The sequence below is a fragment of the Epinephelus fuscoguttatus genome, linkage group LG9, assembly GCF_011397635.1.
Source record: "Epinephelus fuscoguttatus linkage group LG9, E.fuscoguttatus.final_Chr_v1".
Classification (NCBI taxonomy): domain Eukaryota; kingdom Metazoa; phylum Chordata; class Actinopteri; order Perciformes; family Serranidae; genus Epinephelus; species Epinephelus fuscoguttatus.
The window spans coordinates 10,129,883-10,142,092 of NC_064760.1; the positions used below are offsets into that span (position 1 = coordinate 10,129,883).

At 37.2% G+C, this 12,210-nt stretch overlaps 2 protein-coding genes across 11 annotated transcripts in view; one reads left to right on the top strand and one right to left on the bottom strand.

Moving 5' to 3' along the window:
* Nucleotides 1–1,193, bottom strand: part of rapgef2b (Rap guanine nucleotide exchange factor 2b) — a 151,632-nt gene extending 150,439 nt beyond the window's left edge. For all 10 annotated transcript variants that reach the window (XM_049585093.1, XM_049585100.1, XM_049585097.1 and 7 more), the window contains exon 1: nucleotides 509–1,193. In XM_049585093.1, coding sequence (XP_049441050.1) covers nucleotides 509–577 — 69 coding nt within the window. In that variant the 5' untranslated portion in view covers nucleotides 578–1,193. The remainder of the gene's footprint in view (nucleotides 1–508) is intronic.
* A 3,091-nt stretch (nucleotides 1,194–4,284) lies between these two features.
* On the top strand, nucleotides 4,285–11,843 carry LOC125895014 (uncharacterized protein C4orf45). The gene is made up of 4 exons (XM_049586784.1): nucleotides 4,285–4,345; nucleotides 6,768–6,997; nucleotides 7,357–7,415; nucleotides 11,780–11,843. The coding sequence occupies exons 1-4, from the start codon at nucleotides 4,285–4,287 to the stop codon at nucleotides 11,841–11,843; spliced, it is 414 nt and encodes a 137-aa protein (XP_049442741.1).
* The last annotated feature ends 367 nt before the right edge of the window (nucleotides 11,844–12,210 follow it).

Sequence of the window (12,210 nt, forward strand, 5' to 3'; positions counted from 1 at the left end):
CATAGAAGCATTAATCATTGAGTTGTGTTTCAGTGTGCCAAACATGACTGGAAAATTTAAAAAATACAGAGGAATAATATCTGTTTTAGTAGGCTAACACTAGGGTAGGATTAGCCTCCATATGCCTCATCTTTCTACCCTATTTTAATGTGTTTCTGCAAAACGCAAAACTCAGTTTAGCTTTTGCAAAATGCACGTCTTGAATGTAAAAGCAGGGTGCACAAATAGATGCTGGTTTAAGTTAGACTCCCACCAAGGCTGCAGGCTCCTGTTATGTTAAGTAGCCTTGATTATCTGTGCTGATAGAGGGCTTAGCGGGATGTAGCCATACCTAACACTGGAACAAGCTGAATGGCAACAGTTGCACACACTTCTCTGTTGCACTTCATGATGTTACAATGTAGAGTATGCTGCAATGTTACACTGAAGCAACTGAGTGGCAAACACAGCAGATAAGAGCACTTTTAAAATGCAGATTGCACTGGAATAATAAATTATTTCTCCTGACCTGTTGCGTCCTTTCAGCCGGATTCATCATCACAGCCTGCCGAAAGCTGTTATCCACATAAGACGCCATTGTTTTGGAAGACGCCGTCTGGAGGATACTGAATTCCTTATCCTAAATTAATGTTAAGAATATCCAGCTCCACGGATATAAACAAAAGAAGCCCCCCTTGGTGTCTTCCTTTATTCTTGTCGCCTGTGGTCCGATGCTAGCGGATAAGCTGGGAGTGCCCGGAGCCAGGCCACGACTGGAGCCAGACAGCCGAGCAGTCTCCTCGGGGGTGTCTGTCTTTCTGTTGCCCGAGCCCGAAACCGGCTGCCAACCACCGGGTCCCGCCGAGAGGAAACTTCTTGGAAAAAGCTTGGCTCAAACTGTCTCGTCGGAGTTATTTCTTTATGGTGAAAAATGTCCCTTTATTCAAGGCAGCGTTCATCAAAGCCATTCCTTGTCTCTTCAGCATTCTGCTAGCGACGGAAAGAAATTACATGCAGGAGCCCAGCAAACACAAAAAAGTAAGCTAGCGGCTAACGGCTATCCCGTCAACAACAACCTGGCGTCCATTATGAGAGGTAGAGCCGAGTACACTCACTGAGGAAATTCAGTATATTAACATTTTTAATAGGTCTAAAAGTGGAGATAGGTCCGCCGCCGCTGTGCTCTGTTGTATGCCACCATGGTGACTGACACAGCAGGGTGAAGTCGGCCATAGTTAACGGCCGCACTTCCGGTATCGGCTTTCAAAATAAAACTCCAGCGTGTTCGTTGATACAAGGAGACAATGAAGGCAGGGAGGGGTCTGTGGGAAATTAACATATATCTTACCACATTGATTTAGCTGTGCATCATTATAAAGACGAAATGAAACCCAAGGACACATGCTAATTATAGGTTACAGTACACGACAGGCACTGAACTGTACCATATCATTCCATGCATCACGACGCACCATTAATATACCCTAACTCAGTATCTATTTTACTTAATTCCCATGATTAATTTGCTTATTTGTTTTCGCGTCACAGACTTTGATGCTTGTATTAATCTATTGTTTTTGCTTGTTCCTAATCGTCAATTTTACTGTCTTATTTTGAAGGCCAAATCCCCCCATTTCCTGTCTACCTGTTGCAAACTGCGTCTGACTTGACGGAGATCCACTCACAAGGGGCGGCTCATGGGCGAGTCCATTTAACAAAAAAGAAAAAGAAAAAAGAAAAAAGTGGGAATAGGAAGAGGAGGACAATGTGACAAAGTGATGCTTTGGGACCATCTAGTGACGTAATGAGGTAATGCACATTTAGATGGGTGCGCACATGCAGGGTGTGATCATGAATATTACAAAAACCTGGTTATCCTTAATCAAATTATTAAGATAGGATGAAATGAATTAATTGATTAATGATTTTTATTTTGGTTACATGCACCTGGAGAAACAAAGATTATCCCACACGGATTTTCTCACAATTAATAACCGAAAAAAAAGGAATAAGCTGAAGCTCCAGGCTTATTTTTGCCTATCCTATATTAACTAACAAAAAACATGTGAAGAAGGAAACAAGCAACGAAAGAAGAAATGACCCAAAAAAATAGCAAGAAATGAGTGAAAAGCTAAAAAAAATAAAAACAAGAAAATTAGTTAAAAAAAATTAATAAAAGTGTTTAAAACAATCAAGGAAATGACCTGGAAAGAGTGTCCCTATTTAAAAAAAAAAAAAAAAAAAATCTAAATCAATTAATTTTTTTGTAATTTTTGGGACATTTCTGAACAAGTTGCTCGTTGCCTTTTCCCCCATGTTTTTTAAAGAAATTGCACCACTTTGCTCAGGGTTCAAAGGTTTAAATACATTATACTCTAAATTATAATCCACAATAATTCTGGAGTCCTGCCATGCTTTTATTAATACGATGAGGTTTATCATCCAGTAGGGCTCTGCCAGACTTTTGCTTTTATATTTCTCCTATGCACATATCACATACATGTACGTCATTGTCTGTCGTACAAATTATGCACCTGTACTTTTTTGTGTGATTATAATGTGAAGTGGATAATTATTACTTTTGCTTTTGCTAAGTAATGGGTTCGTATGTCGTTGGATATTTGTGTTGTCATCTTTTTATGTTTATGTTTAGATCATTTCTGAATATAATGTGTACAAATGTGATATACAGCTGGAAAAGAAGGAACATGTATAGATTATATTGTTGTTGATGGAAACTAAATGAAAACTAAGTAAAAAAAATCCACAATTCTTTTGCATTTTGATAATTTTACATTATAATCTGTAATCAATTTGCATTTTGAGGCTTTTTTAAACTCAGAGAGCTACATGATTTCAAATCAGTCTATAGTTTGACTCCCAAAACTGAAACAAATCTGTATGTTACATTAGATTAAACCTTACATGTTTCATAAATAAACAACCCTCTTAAAGCATAATTTCTATCTCTTAATTTAAAATAATTGAATACAGACAGGAAGGTTTCTGTTCACAACTCGAAAAAGTATTTCCAATGTTTTTAAAGACACAATTTCTGGAACTTTTAAGGTTGATAAGTAGATTCCCAATAACCAGCTTCATGTATTATTCTGAGGGCTCTTTACTGAAGTTTAATTGGAGGATCTATATTTGTTTTGTATGCATTTCCCCAAATTTCAGCACAGTAGGACATATACATAAAGTTTGTTTCATTCACTCTCTCAGTTTCAGTTTTATGTCACAATAAGCCCTGAGGCAAACCATTTTTCAACATGATCAATTCCCTTTGTACTGTTTTGATAACTCTTTCATTTCATTGCCAAAGAAAAAATAAAAATAAACAAAATATAAATGTACCACAGCAAAACTAACAGATTATGTTAAAGAACACAAAAAAATGCAGAGTTAAGTTGATGTAAATTCATTTTTATGTTATCATGTGAGAGTCACCTATAAAGCAGCACTGAATTTACAAGCAAACTTCACACAGGAATTTGCTTTTTCAGGTGTAGTTCACTATTAATGCACAATTATGACAGACCTTTGTTTTTTTGGAAAAGTCATTCCAAATTCAGTTAATTGGGGCTGCAATAATCACTATAAAACTCCACAAGATCCTGCAGGGACTGACCAATACACCCAATGTCTGCATAGGGCGTTAATATGTAAGATAAGCTGTGCTAAGATAAGATAAGATATAAGACTTCATTGATTTCAGAGGAAATTCACACTCGCATTACAACAGCTCACAAAGAGGCTAAATAAGAAAACAGACAAAGAACTCTTGAATGAAATAAATAGATACATACATAAATAACATATTCTGATACCTTAGACTATATAAGTGAATTATGGAAGCAGCTGTGTATTTAAGCATGTAGCTACAGGTAGCCTATAAATAATAAGTACAACATCCAAAATAATATAACAATATAAATGTTATGCTGTTTATGCTATGCTATTTATAAAGCAGTTCATAAAATGAGGTACTGTAATTTTACCACAGTATTATAATGATATTATTTCTGACTTTATATTGATTGATTTAATTCAGTAATGTGGGATAAATCCAGATTAAAAGTGATATGTATAGTCAACATGCTTCAGTAGCAGAGCATCCCCTGTTTTTAAAATGTAACTAGGACACAACCACTGACGCCATGACAACCAGTGGTTGCATGACAACCAAGCATGACCCCATGGACAGAGCAGACCGCTGGGCTCAAGTTATCACCCAAGAGGGCCCATTATATCAGTGTATCTAACCTGCAACTAACGCAAACATAACAGTGGAGGAAAAAAATGATGCAAAAGAGTGAAGCAGCTGCAGGACAGCCACAGTGCGGACAGAGGATGATTTTTACAGGTAGGAGAAACAAAGAGAGACTCTCTGCCTTTTTATTTACTCCTTCTGGTAATTATTTTTTTTTCTTTAAAATGTTGTACATGTACAGTTTATAAAACTTCTTGGAAAACATCAATGAGAAATTATTTTAACATGATTTTTTTTAGTCACATTATGTACTGATTATTAAATGTTAGATTCAGTGCTAAAACTTGAGGCAAAGCTGATGCAATATAAAAGGACATACAATTTTTAAAAGCACCAGAGGCAGTAGAGACATAATTCCATATAGAGCAACACTGCAACACCAGCAGGACACATTGTCAGCAGCAGCAGAAAGTAATTTAATGCTTACATGTGTATGTATTAATCATCCACTGAGTGTACCTCTGTTGAGTAATTCAACTAAGTGCAATCCTGGAAGTAGAATTTGCTCTAAAAGTATAATATGGTGTTGTCATTATCGCAGCTAATTGGTGGGAAGTTACATTGTCCGATTGCTATAACCCAATTTCCTGTGGGATTATCATAAAGAGTCTAAAACATTTAATAACTATGTATTGGCTAAGGATAATTAATATATATTTCTTTTATGCATGAATGGATTATTGAGGAGGCCTACTGGGCACAGGCCCAGGGGTCCATAAGTGTCGGAGCACCCTCTCGCCTTCACCTGCATAATATCACTCACATTAACACAAACCAACCAGAAAAATACTCAATATGACCACAAAAGATGCAAATGAACTACAAAGAGACACAAGTTAACTACAAAAAGAGTAAAACAATCACAAAGGGGCACAATATGACCACGAGATATAAAACAACCTAAAAAGACACAAAGTTACCCCAAAGAGGGGCAAAACGACCACAGAGAGCTATAAAACAACCTAAAAAGACACAAAAGTACCCCAAAGAGTCACACAACCACCACAACAAGATGCAAAATTACTACAAAGTGACACAAAACCACCGCAACAAGATGCAAAATAACTACAGAGATATAAAACAACCTAAAAAGACAAAGTTACCCCAAAGAGGCGCAAAACGACCAGAGATATAAAACAACCTAAAAAGACACAAAAGAACCCCAAGAGTCACAGTTACCACAACAAGATGCAAAATTACTACAAAGTGACACAAAACAACTAAAAAAAGGCACGAAAGTACCCCAAAGAGTCACAAAACGTACTGCAACAAGATGCAAAATAACTAGAGACATAAAACAACCTAAAAAGACACAAAAGTACCCCAAAGAGTCACAAAACTACTGCAACAAGATGCAAAATAACTAGAGACATAAAACAACCTAAAAAGACACAAAAGTACCCCAAAGAGGCACAAAACCACTACAAGATGCAAAAATTACTACAAAGAGACACAAAACAACTAAAAAAAAGACTCAAAAGTACCCCAAAGAGGCACGAAATGACCACAAAGAGATAAAAAAAAACAACCTAAAGACTCAAAGTTACCCCAAAGAAGCACAAAATGACTTCAGAGATGCAAAATAATGACATAGAGACATAAAACAGCACAAAAAAACCCCCACAGAATTACCCCAAAGAAGCACAAAACGACCACTAGGAGATATAAAACAACCTAAAGAGACACAAAATTACCCCAAAGAAGCACAAAATGACCACAAATAGATATGAAACAATGTAAAAAGACACAAAGGTACCCCAGAGAGTCACAAAATGACCACAAAGAGGGGCAAAACAACTCAAAAAAGACACAAAGTTACCCCAAAGAGTCACAAAATGACCACAAAGAGATATAAAACAATGTAAAAAGACACAAAGGTACCCCAAAGAAGCACAAAATGACCACAAAGGGGGGCAAAACAACTCAGAAAAGACACAAAGTTACCCCAAAGAGTCACAAAATGACCACAAAGAGAGGCAGAACAACTCAAAAAAGACACAAAGTTACCCCAAAGAGGCACAAAATGACCACAGAGAGATATAAAACAACCTAAAAAACACAAAGGTACCCCGAAGAGTCACAAAATAACTACAGAGAGATGCAAAATAACTCCAAAGGGACACAAAACAACCACAAAGAGATATAAAACCACCACAAAGTCTGCATGTCTTGCTCCTGTGTAGGAGAGGTGGTGGGGCCGTTTGCATATCATTGCCCAGGGGCCCATTATCTCATAATCCACCCATGCCTTCATGTAACTGTTACTGAATTCTTTAAAAGGAGGAGAATACATGTTCTGAAAGACATCGCTCCTTTACCTTGTCTCTTGAAAGATAATTAGTTGTAACAAATCACCCTGGGCTGAATGTTTAACATATCTATTAGTTTCTTTTTTTCATCTTATTAACTTCTTTATACACCTGTGCCTGTAGAATCTTAGTTGCCAGTGAAGGATTCAGGTCCATTTGGGTATTTGTTTATCTTCCTTTCTCACATGTCCACTGACTCTAACAAGGCCCAGATGGAATCGGAGACTACCGGCCGAGATCAAATTATTTCCCCCGGTACATCGGTGCAGGCGCCTCATCACCTGAGGCCACAGGTGACCTCGGTTACTTGTGCCAAGCCACACCACATGCACCTCCTCCTTTGCACAGACAGAGCTGGGTAGGGGAGGTTGGCTGGGGCTGGCAGTGTAACCAGCTGTTGAACAGCGGGGTGCTGCTCAGCAACATGCAAATTAAGGTACGGCTAAAATCCACTGTGTGCGTCTTATGCAAATGAGGATGTAGAAGTATTATCCTTCAGCTATTGTGCCACAAGGTTACACTAAGCATGACTCCAAGATTTGGTTGGATATGATGCAATATGCAGGGGTTTCATCAGTTTTGGGATAAACAGAAGCACAGTTTGTTCAGCCTGGATCAGATTTTTTGAATTTTGTTCATCTTATATTTTTTAATATTTTGTTAGGTAAACATAATACACAATTTGTTGGGTAATAAATAGTTTTGTTTGGTAAGCGTTGAGCCAAGACATCATAAATATTGACTTCATCCTGTATAAATGAAAGAAAAAAGCTGAACTGAGTCCTCCTCTGACAGAAGACGGATATACGGACAGCGTTGGAGGACAGAGTGACTCAGAGGTTCCAGAACAAACAGTAAGACAGTATTTGCAACCCTCACGTTGGACACGTTGATTCAGAATCGTATTACGTGTGTGTGTGTGTGTGTAGTGTCAAATGGATAAGTGAGAACATCTCAGGTTTGCACAGTGCTGAGTGACTGCATTGTAGGTTATCTGGGTCCCCCATCCATAATGCAACACTTCCACTTTTGCAGGAACACACACCGCCTCAAGCTGTAGATAAGCAATCAGCCACACAGACCCAGACACACCACTGACACAAATACTAACCAAAACAATTTTATCTTTGACCTTATTAACAGTTTCCTGAAATAACACATTATTAATGACCAACTACTCCTTAAACATGATGTAACTGTGAGTATGTGATGAACATTTCATTCCCAATGGGACCTTATATTTTGTTCAACAACACTTGATGCAATAGAAACTCAGTAGGAGGTTGTGGCTCTGTTTAGCTTAGCTGATCCTGATGAGCTGAGTTTGAGATGTCCCAAATAGGCCACGGTACAAAGGATAAACCCTTTTAATACTGGTAACAACATAGCCTTTCCTCTGGCACCATCCTCAGACCAAACCTTACAAATCTTTGTGATAAGGATTTAAGATAACGAAAGATAATCCCTTATTCATCCCACATACATTTGCAACATCACAGCAACAAAGGGAGAGTGCAAAAAGGAAGCATCAGTAGAAAAAAAACACACAAGCAAATGGTATAAAAAGACAAAGCAATATAATAAGGAAGCATCAAAAAGAAGCAGAATATAATCTGTCTCTTATAATAATAAGAGACAGAATGAAAGTGATTTCACATTATTGACTGATAGAAGTATAGATACTGCACAGTTTAACAGTACTGATATTGCACCTGAGTGATTGATTGTAAGCAGTAATAAAATCAAGATATAATAATAAATAGACAGACTGAGTAGCATAATTTACATTATTGCATCTATCAGTGTAGAAATTTCGCAGTTAATATATACAGATACAGATATTGCTCATGAGTGATGATTGAATATCCATGTTTTTATATCAAGGAATAGAAAGAACTGATGGGGGAAAACTTAAAGCAAAAAGCTCAATGAATGAGTAGAGAAATATAACAAATGCAGGTGCCTCCATGCAGGGCACAGGGGGTTAATGAACTGCATAAGATACATCAAAATTATATAATTAATAAACTTCAGTCACCAGATTGCACTCTTCACCAATAGGGCTGCAGCTTTCAGTGTTGAAACCTGAGCAATGAGCAACAAAAGAAGAAATGACCCACAAAAATTTGTGAGAAATTAGTAAAAAAAGAAAATTAAAAACAAGAAAATTAGTTAAAAAAGAGATGCTGAAAACAAACAAGGGAAAGTGCTTAAAAATTACAATAATTCTGCATAATGATTTTAATGATGTAATAATAATTCATTTTTTTCATTTTTCCCTATTTTTTTAAATAATTATTTTATAAAATTTTTGCAATTTTTTTACCCATGTTTTTGAAAGAAATCGCACCAATTTGCTCAGACTTCAAAGGTTGAAATACAAGCAGCACAAGAAAACTGATGGTTTCAAGCTTCAGGTTCCAAAGGATTAGTCTGTTTATTATTTTCTCAAGTGATAAATTAGTTGTTTAGTCTATAAAATGTCAGTGTGTGCTTCCCAAAGCCTCAAATGTCTTGTTTTATCCACAACATAAAAATATTTAGTTTGCCATCACAGAGGAGTAAAGACACCAGAAAATGTTCACATTTACAAAGCTGGAGGCAGATAATTTTGACTTTTTTTTAAGAAACAAACCACTTACACCGATTCAATAATTATCAACTTAGTTGGTGCTCAGTTGAATAGTTGACAACTGATTAATTATTGCAGCTCGAGCCACCACCATGTTAAAAACACCAAAAGAGAGAATATCTTTTATAATGCATCAAGCAGCTGCAGCTAGAATTTGAGAAATACTGCAGCAGAACATAACCCTTCAAACATCAAATACATTTTGGATTAACCACACAACCAATCAGTTTGTTGTTAATTTGTTAATTGCCAAAGACAGTCAAATTTGAAGGTATTCATTTGAAAATAACATGTGGACGATACGGTACGATGCGATATATTTTGTCTCGGACTCAGGAGCTGCACAAGTCTTGCTGTCTTACAATAGTAGTCTAGAGGAAATGAAAAGCATACACTATAAAAAATGTACTACAGATAATTTAAAATGTTAACTCCTCTTTCAGATATATTCAAGACATGACCTGTATGCTCAGTGTTACTTAAGCTACAGCCTTTGTTGCATCTGTCCTGTAGAGTCCCAGAGACTTTAAGAATCCATGCTCAGGTGCATTGAAGCTGTTGTGGTGGTCCTGTGACAGCCCAACATCTTACTAATACATTTTACTATCATGGTTTTTCCTTTAATTTGTCACTCTCCATTTTTCATTCATTCAGTAATTTTGTCTTCTGGTCTCTAATGACTATAACAGCCTCATGGGACCACTGTGAGGTTATGGAGTTTATTTTGTTGCTGGGAAGTGCACATTAATCTATGTCACTGTCTCAGTGTTAGCCAAAAGCCGGTTTGAAAGAGCCCAATCAACCATGTGACAAAAGCAAGAAAACCACAAAAAGACTCAAAATACAGTATGGGGAGTGAACCAAATGGTATAACCATACAAGGAAGAAGCTGTCGCTGACAAGACAGTGATGCCAGTAGTGAAACAACACATTAACCATGGAGACACAAAAATATTGTGACAGGCTATAGCCGAGCAGAGAGCAGACAGGCGAGCTTACAGAGGCTAGGATGTCACTTCTGGTTGTGTTTGAGTCAGGTTTCAAGATTACGTAAGGAACTGTCTATATGAAATGAAAGCTCTGACAAAGTGTTATGTGAGTGTGAATTTGTCATCACGTTTATCAAATGGGCACAATTTTTTTTGTTAAGGCTGCATTTTACATGAAGTATCTACTCACTGTTTAAATTATTCCTGAAACCTGGCACCTCTTAGCCTTCACAGGTGCATCAACATTAGGTGTGCAAAGTCATCAGTGGGCTGCATTGGACCCTTTGGTGGGCCAGTTCTGGCCTTTGGGGCCATATGTTTGACACCTCTGGTCTAAGTGGACATTTGTGCCAAATTTGAAGGAATTCCCTAAAGGCATTCTTGAGATATTGTGGTCACAAGAATGGAACAAATGGACAGACAACCCTAACACATAGTGCCTCCAGCCACTGCTATGGCTGGTGCAGAGGCATAACAACTATATATGTTGGAAAGCTTTGATAAAGTCCAAGCTATACATTCTTTTTTAAAGGTCAGGCTACCAGAGAAAAAGAAGAGATACTGCAAAGATAACATGTGTTAGGAAGTACTAACAGGGCTCAGATATGGTCTGATGGAGCAGGGAAGAAAACAAAAAGAACATCTATTTTTAAAGAGAATTTGTGAATGTCTCACATGCTATGCAAACACAGCAAGCAGCATGTTAAAATGCAGAGTGCAGAACACAACAAATCACCCTCATAACCACGGACAAGAAAGGGATTCAAGCCAACCAGTCTCGCCTTACTTTGCGTCCAGATAATGTAACATTTGACAGGCAAAAGAGGAGATGGGCACACCCTAAATGCACTTGTGCCATGCCCTTTATAGTAATAAATAACAATAATTTTATTTGTATAACATGTATATAAAGAAAGGTTACAAAGTGCTTCACAAAGTGCATGACAATAAGACAACAATAACAATACAATATTTTAAAAGATTGTTAAGAGCCAAGAAAAATAGTGTGTACAGTTACAAAGTTACAAATCAAAAAGTACAAATCAGGCCGTTTAAAGGGAAAGCTTTCCTATAAAAATTAGTTTTAAGCAATGATTTAAAAATGTGCTGGCCAGGCAGAGAATTTCAGAGCCTTGATGGCAAAGGCCTGGTCACCTTTAGTTACCAGCCTTGATCTAGGGACAGCTAGTGAGCATAGGCTTCAGACCATCTGCTATAGATTGTTTAAATAGGGTCTCTAAAGTCTGCTAATTTATTCAATTATATTTTTTTCTGAACTGCACAAAGTTGTAAAACAGATTCTCCTAATTTAAATCATGAAACTAAACATATGGGAGCTTCAAAACAAAAAAGAATGACTTTCTTTAAGCAGTAAAAGAACATACTGAAATCCATACACTCTCAAACCAAGTCAGAAGGTTGTATAACCTTTGGAGACATTGTGAAGGCAACAACTAACTGTCAAGTAAGTTCAATATGTGAGAGAACATTAAACAAATTAAAACAACACACCCTGTAGGTACACATGTCAGTCGTTAATGTCAGTTGAATTGTGCCTGATTAATTTCCTCCACCGTCTCTATTTGTTTCCTCCCAGGAAGAACATGATGGATGACTCACTCCGAGTCAACACCAAGTTTCACAGAGACACTCAGAGCTAACAGCAGATGGCATTCTACTTCCCACGGCGGCTGCAGGACCTGACTGTTAACGAGCTGTGTCGAGCTTGATTAAACGTCTTTAAATCTCTGTACAGTGTTGACTTTTCAGCAGTTTTATTTTTCACACCTTTCAGCTTCAATGGCTCAGACAGTGTTTTATAAAATAAATATAATTTTGTGCAGTGTTAATATTCCTAACTGTTCTTCTCTCCTCATCTCACCACCTTTTGGAGAGTTCCACTCAGGGCAAAATCTTTTCAAACAAGGCCCTATTTTTAATGGACTATCTATACAGTCCATGGCATGATTATCTTTAGAATAACTTTTACAGCAAGAAATTCATCAAGGTTATTTGTGTTATGCACTC

What these genes read in the sequence shown, in the direction of transcription:
- LOC125895014 (XM_049586784.1), top strand. Translation starts at nt 4,285, where the DNA reads ATGCAAAAGAGTGAAGCAGCTGCAGGACAGCCACAGTGCGGACAGAGG. An exon ending in ACAGAGGATGATTTTTACAG is followed by an intron (nt 4,346 to 6,767) that starts GTAGGAGAAACA and finishes GACTCTAACAAG; the next exon opens with GCCCAGATGGAATCGGAGAC. An exon ending in TCAGCAACATGCAAATTAAG is followed by an intron (nt 6,998 to 7,356) that starts GTACGGCTAAAA and finishes CTCCTCTGACAG; the next exon opens with AAGACGGATATACGGACAGC.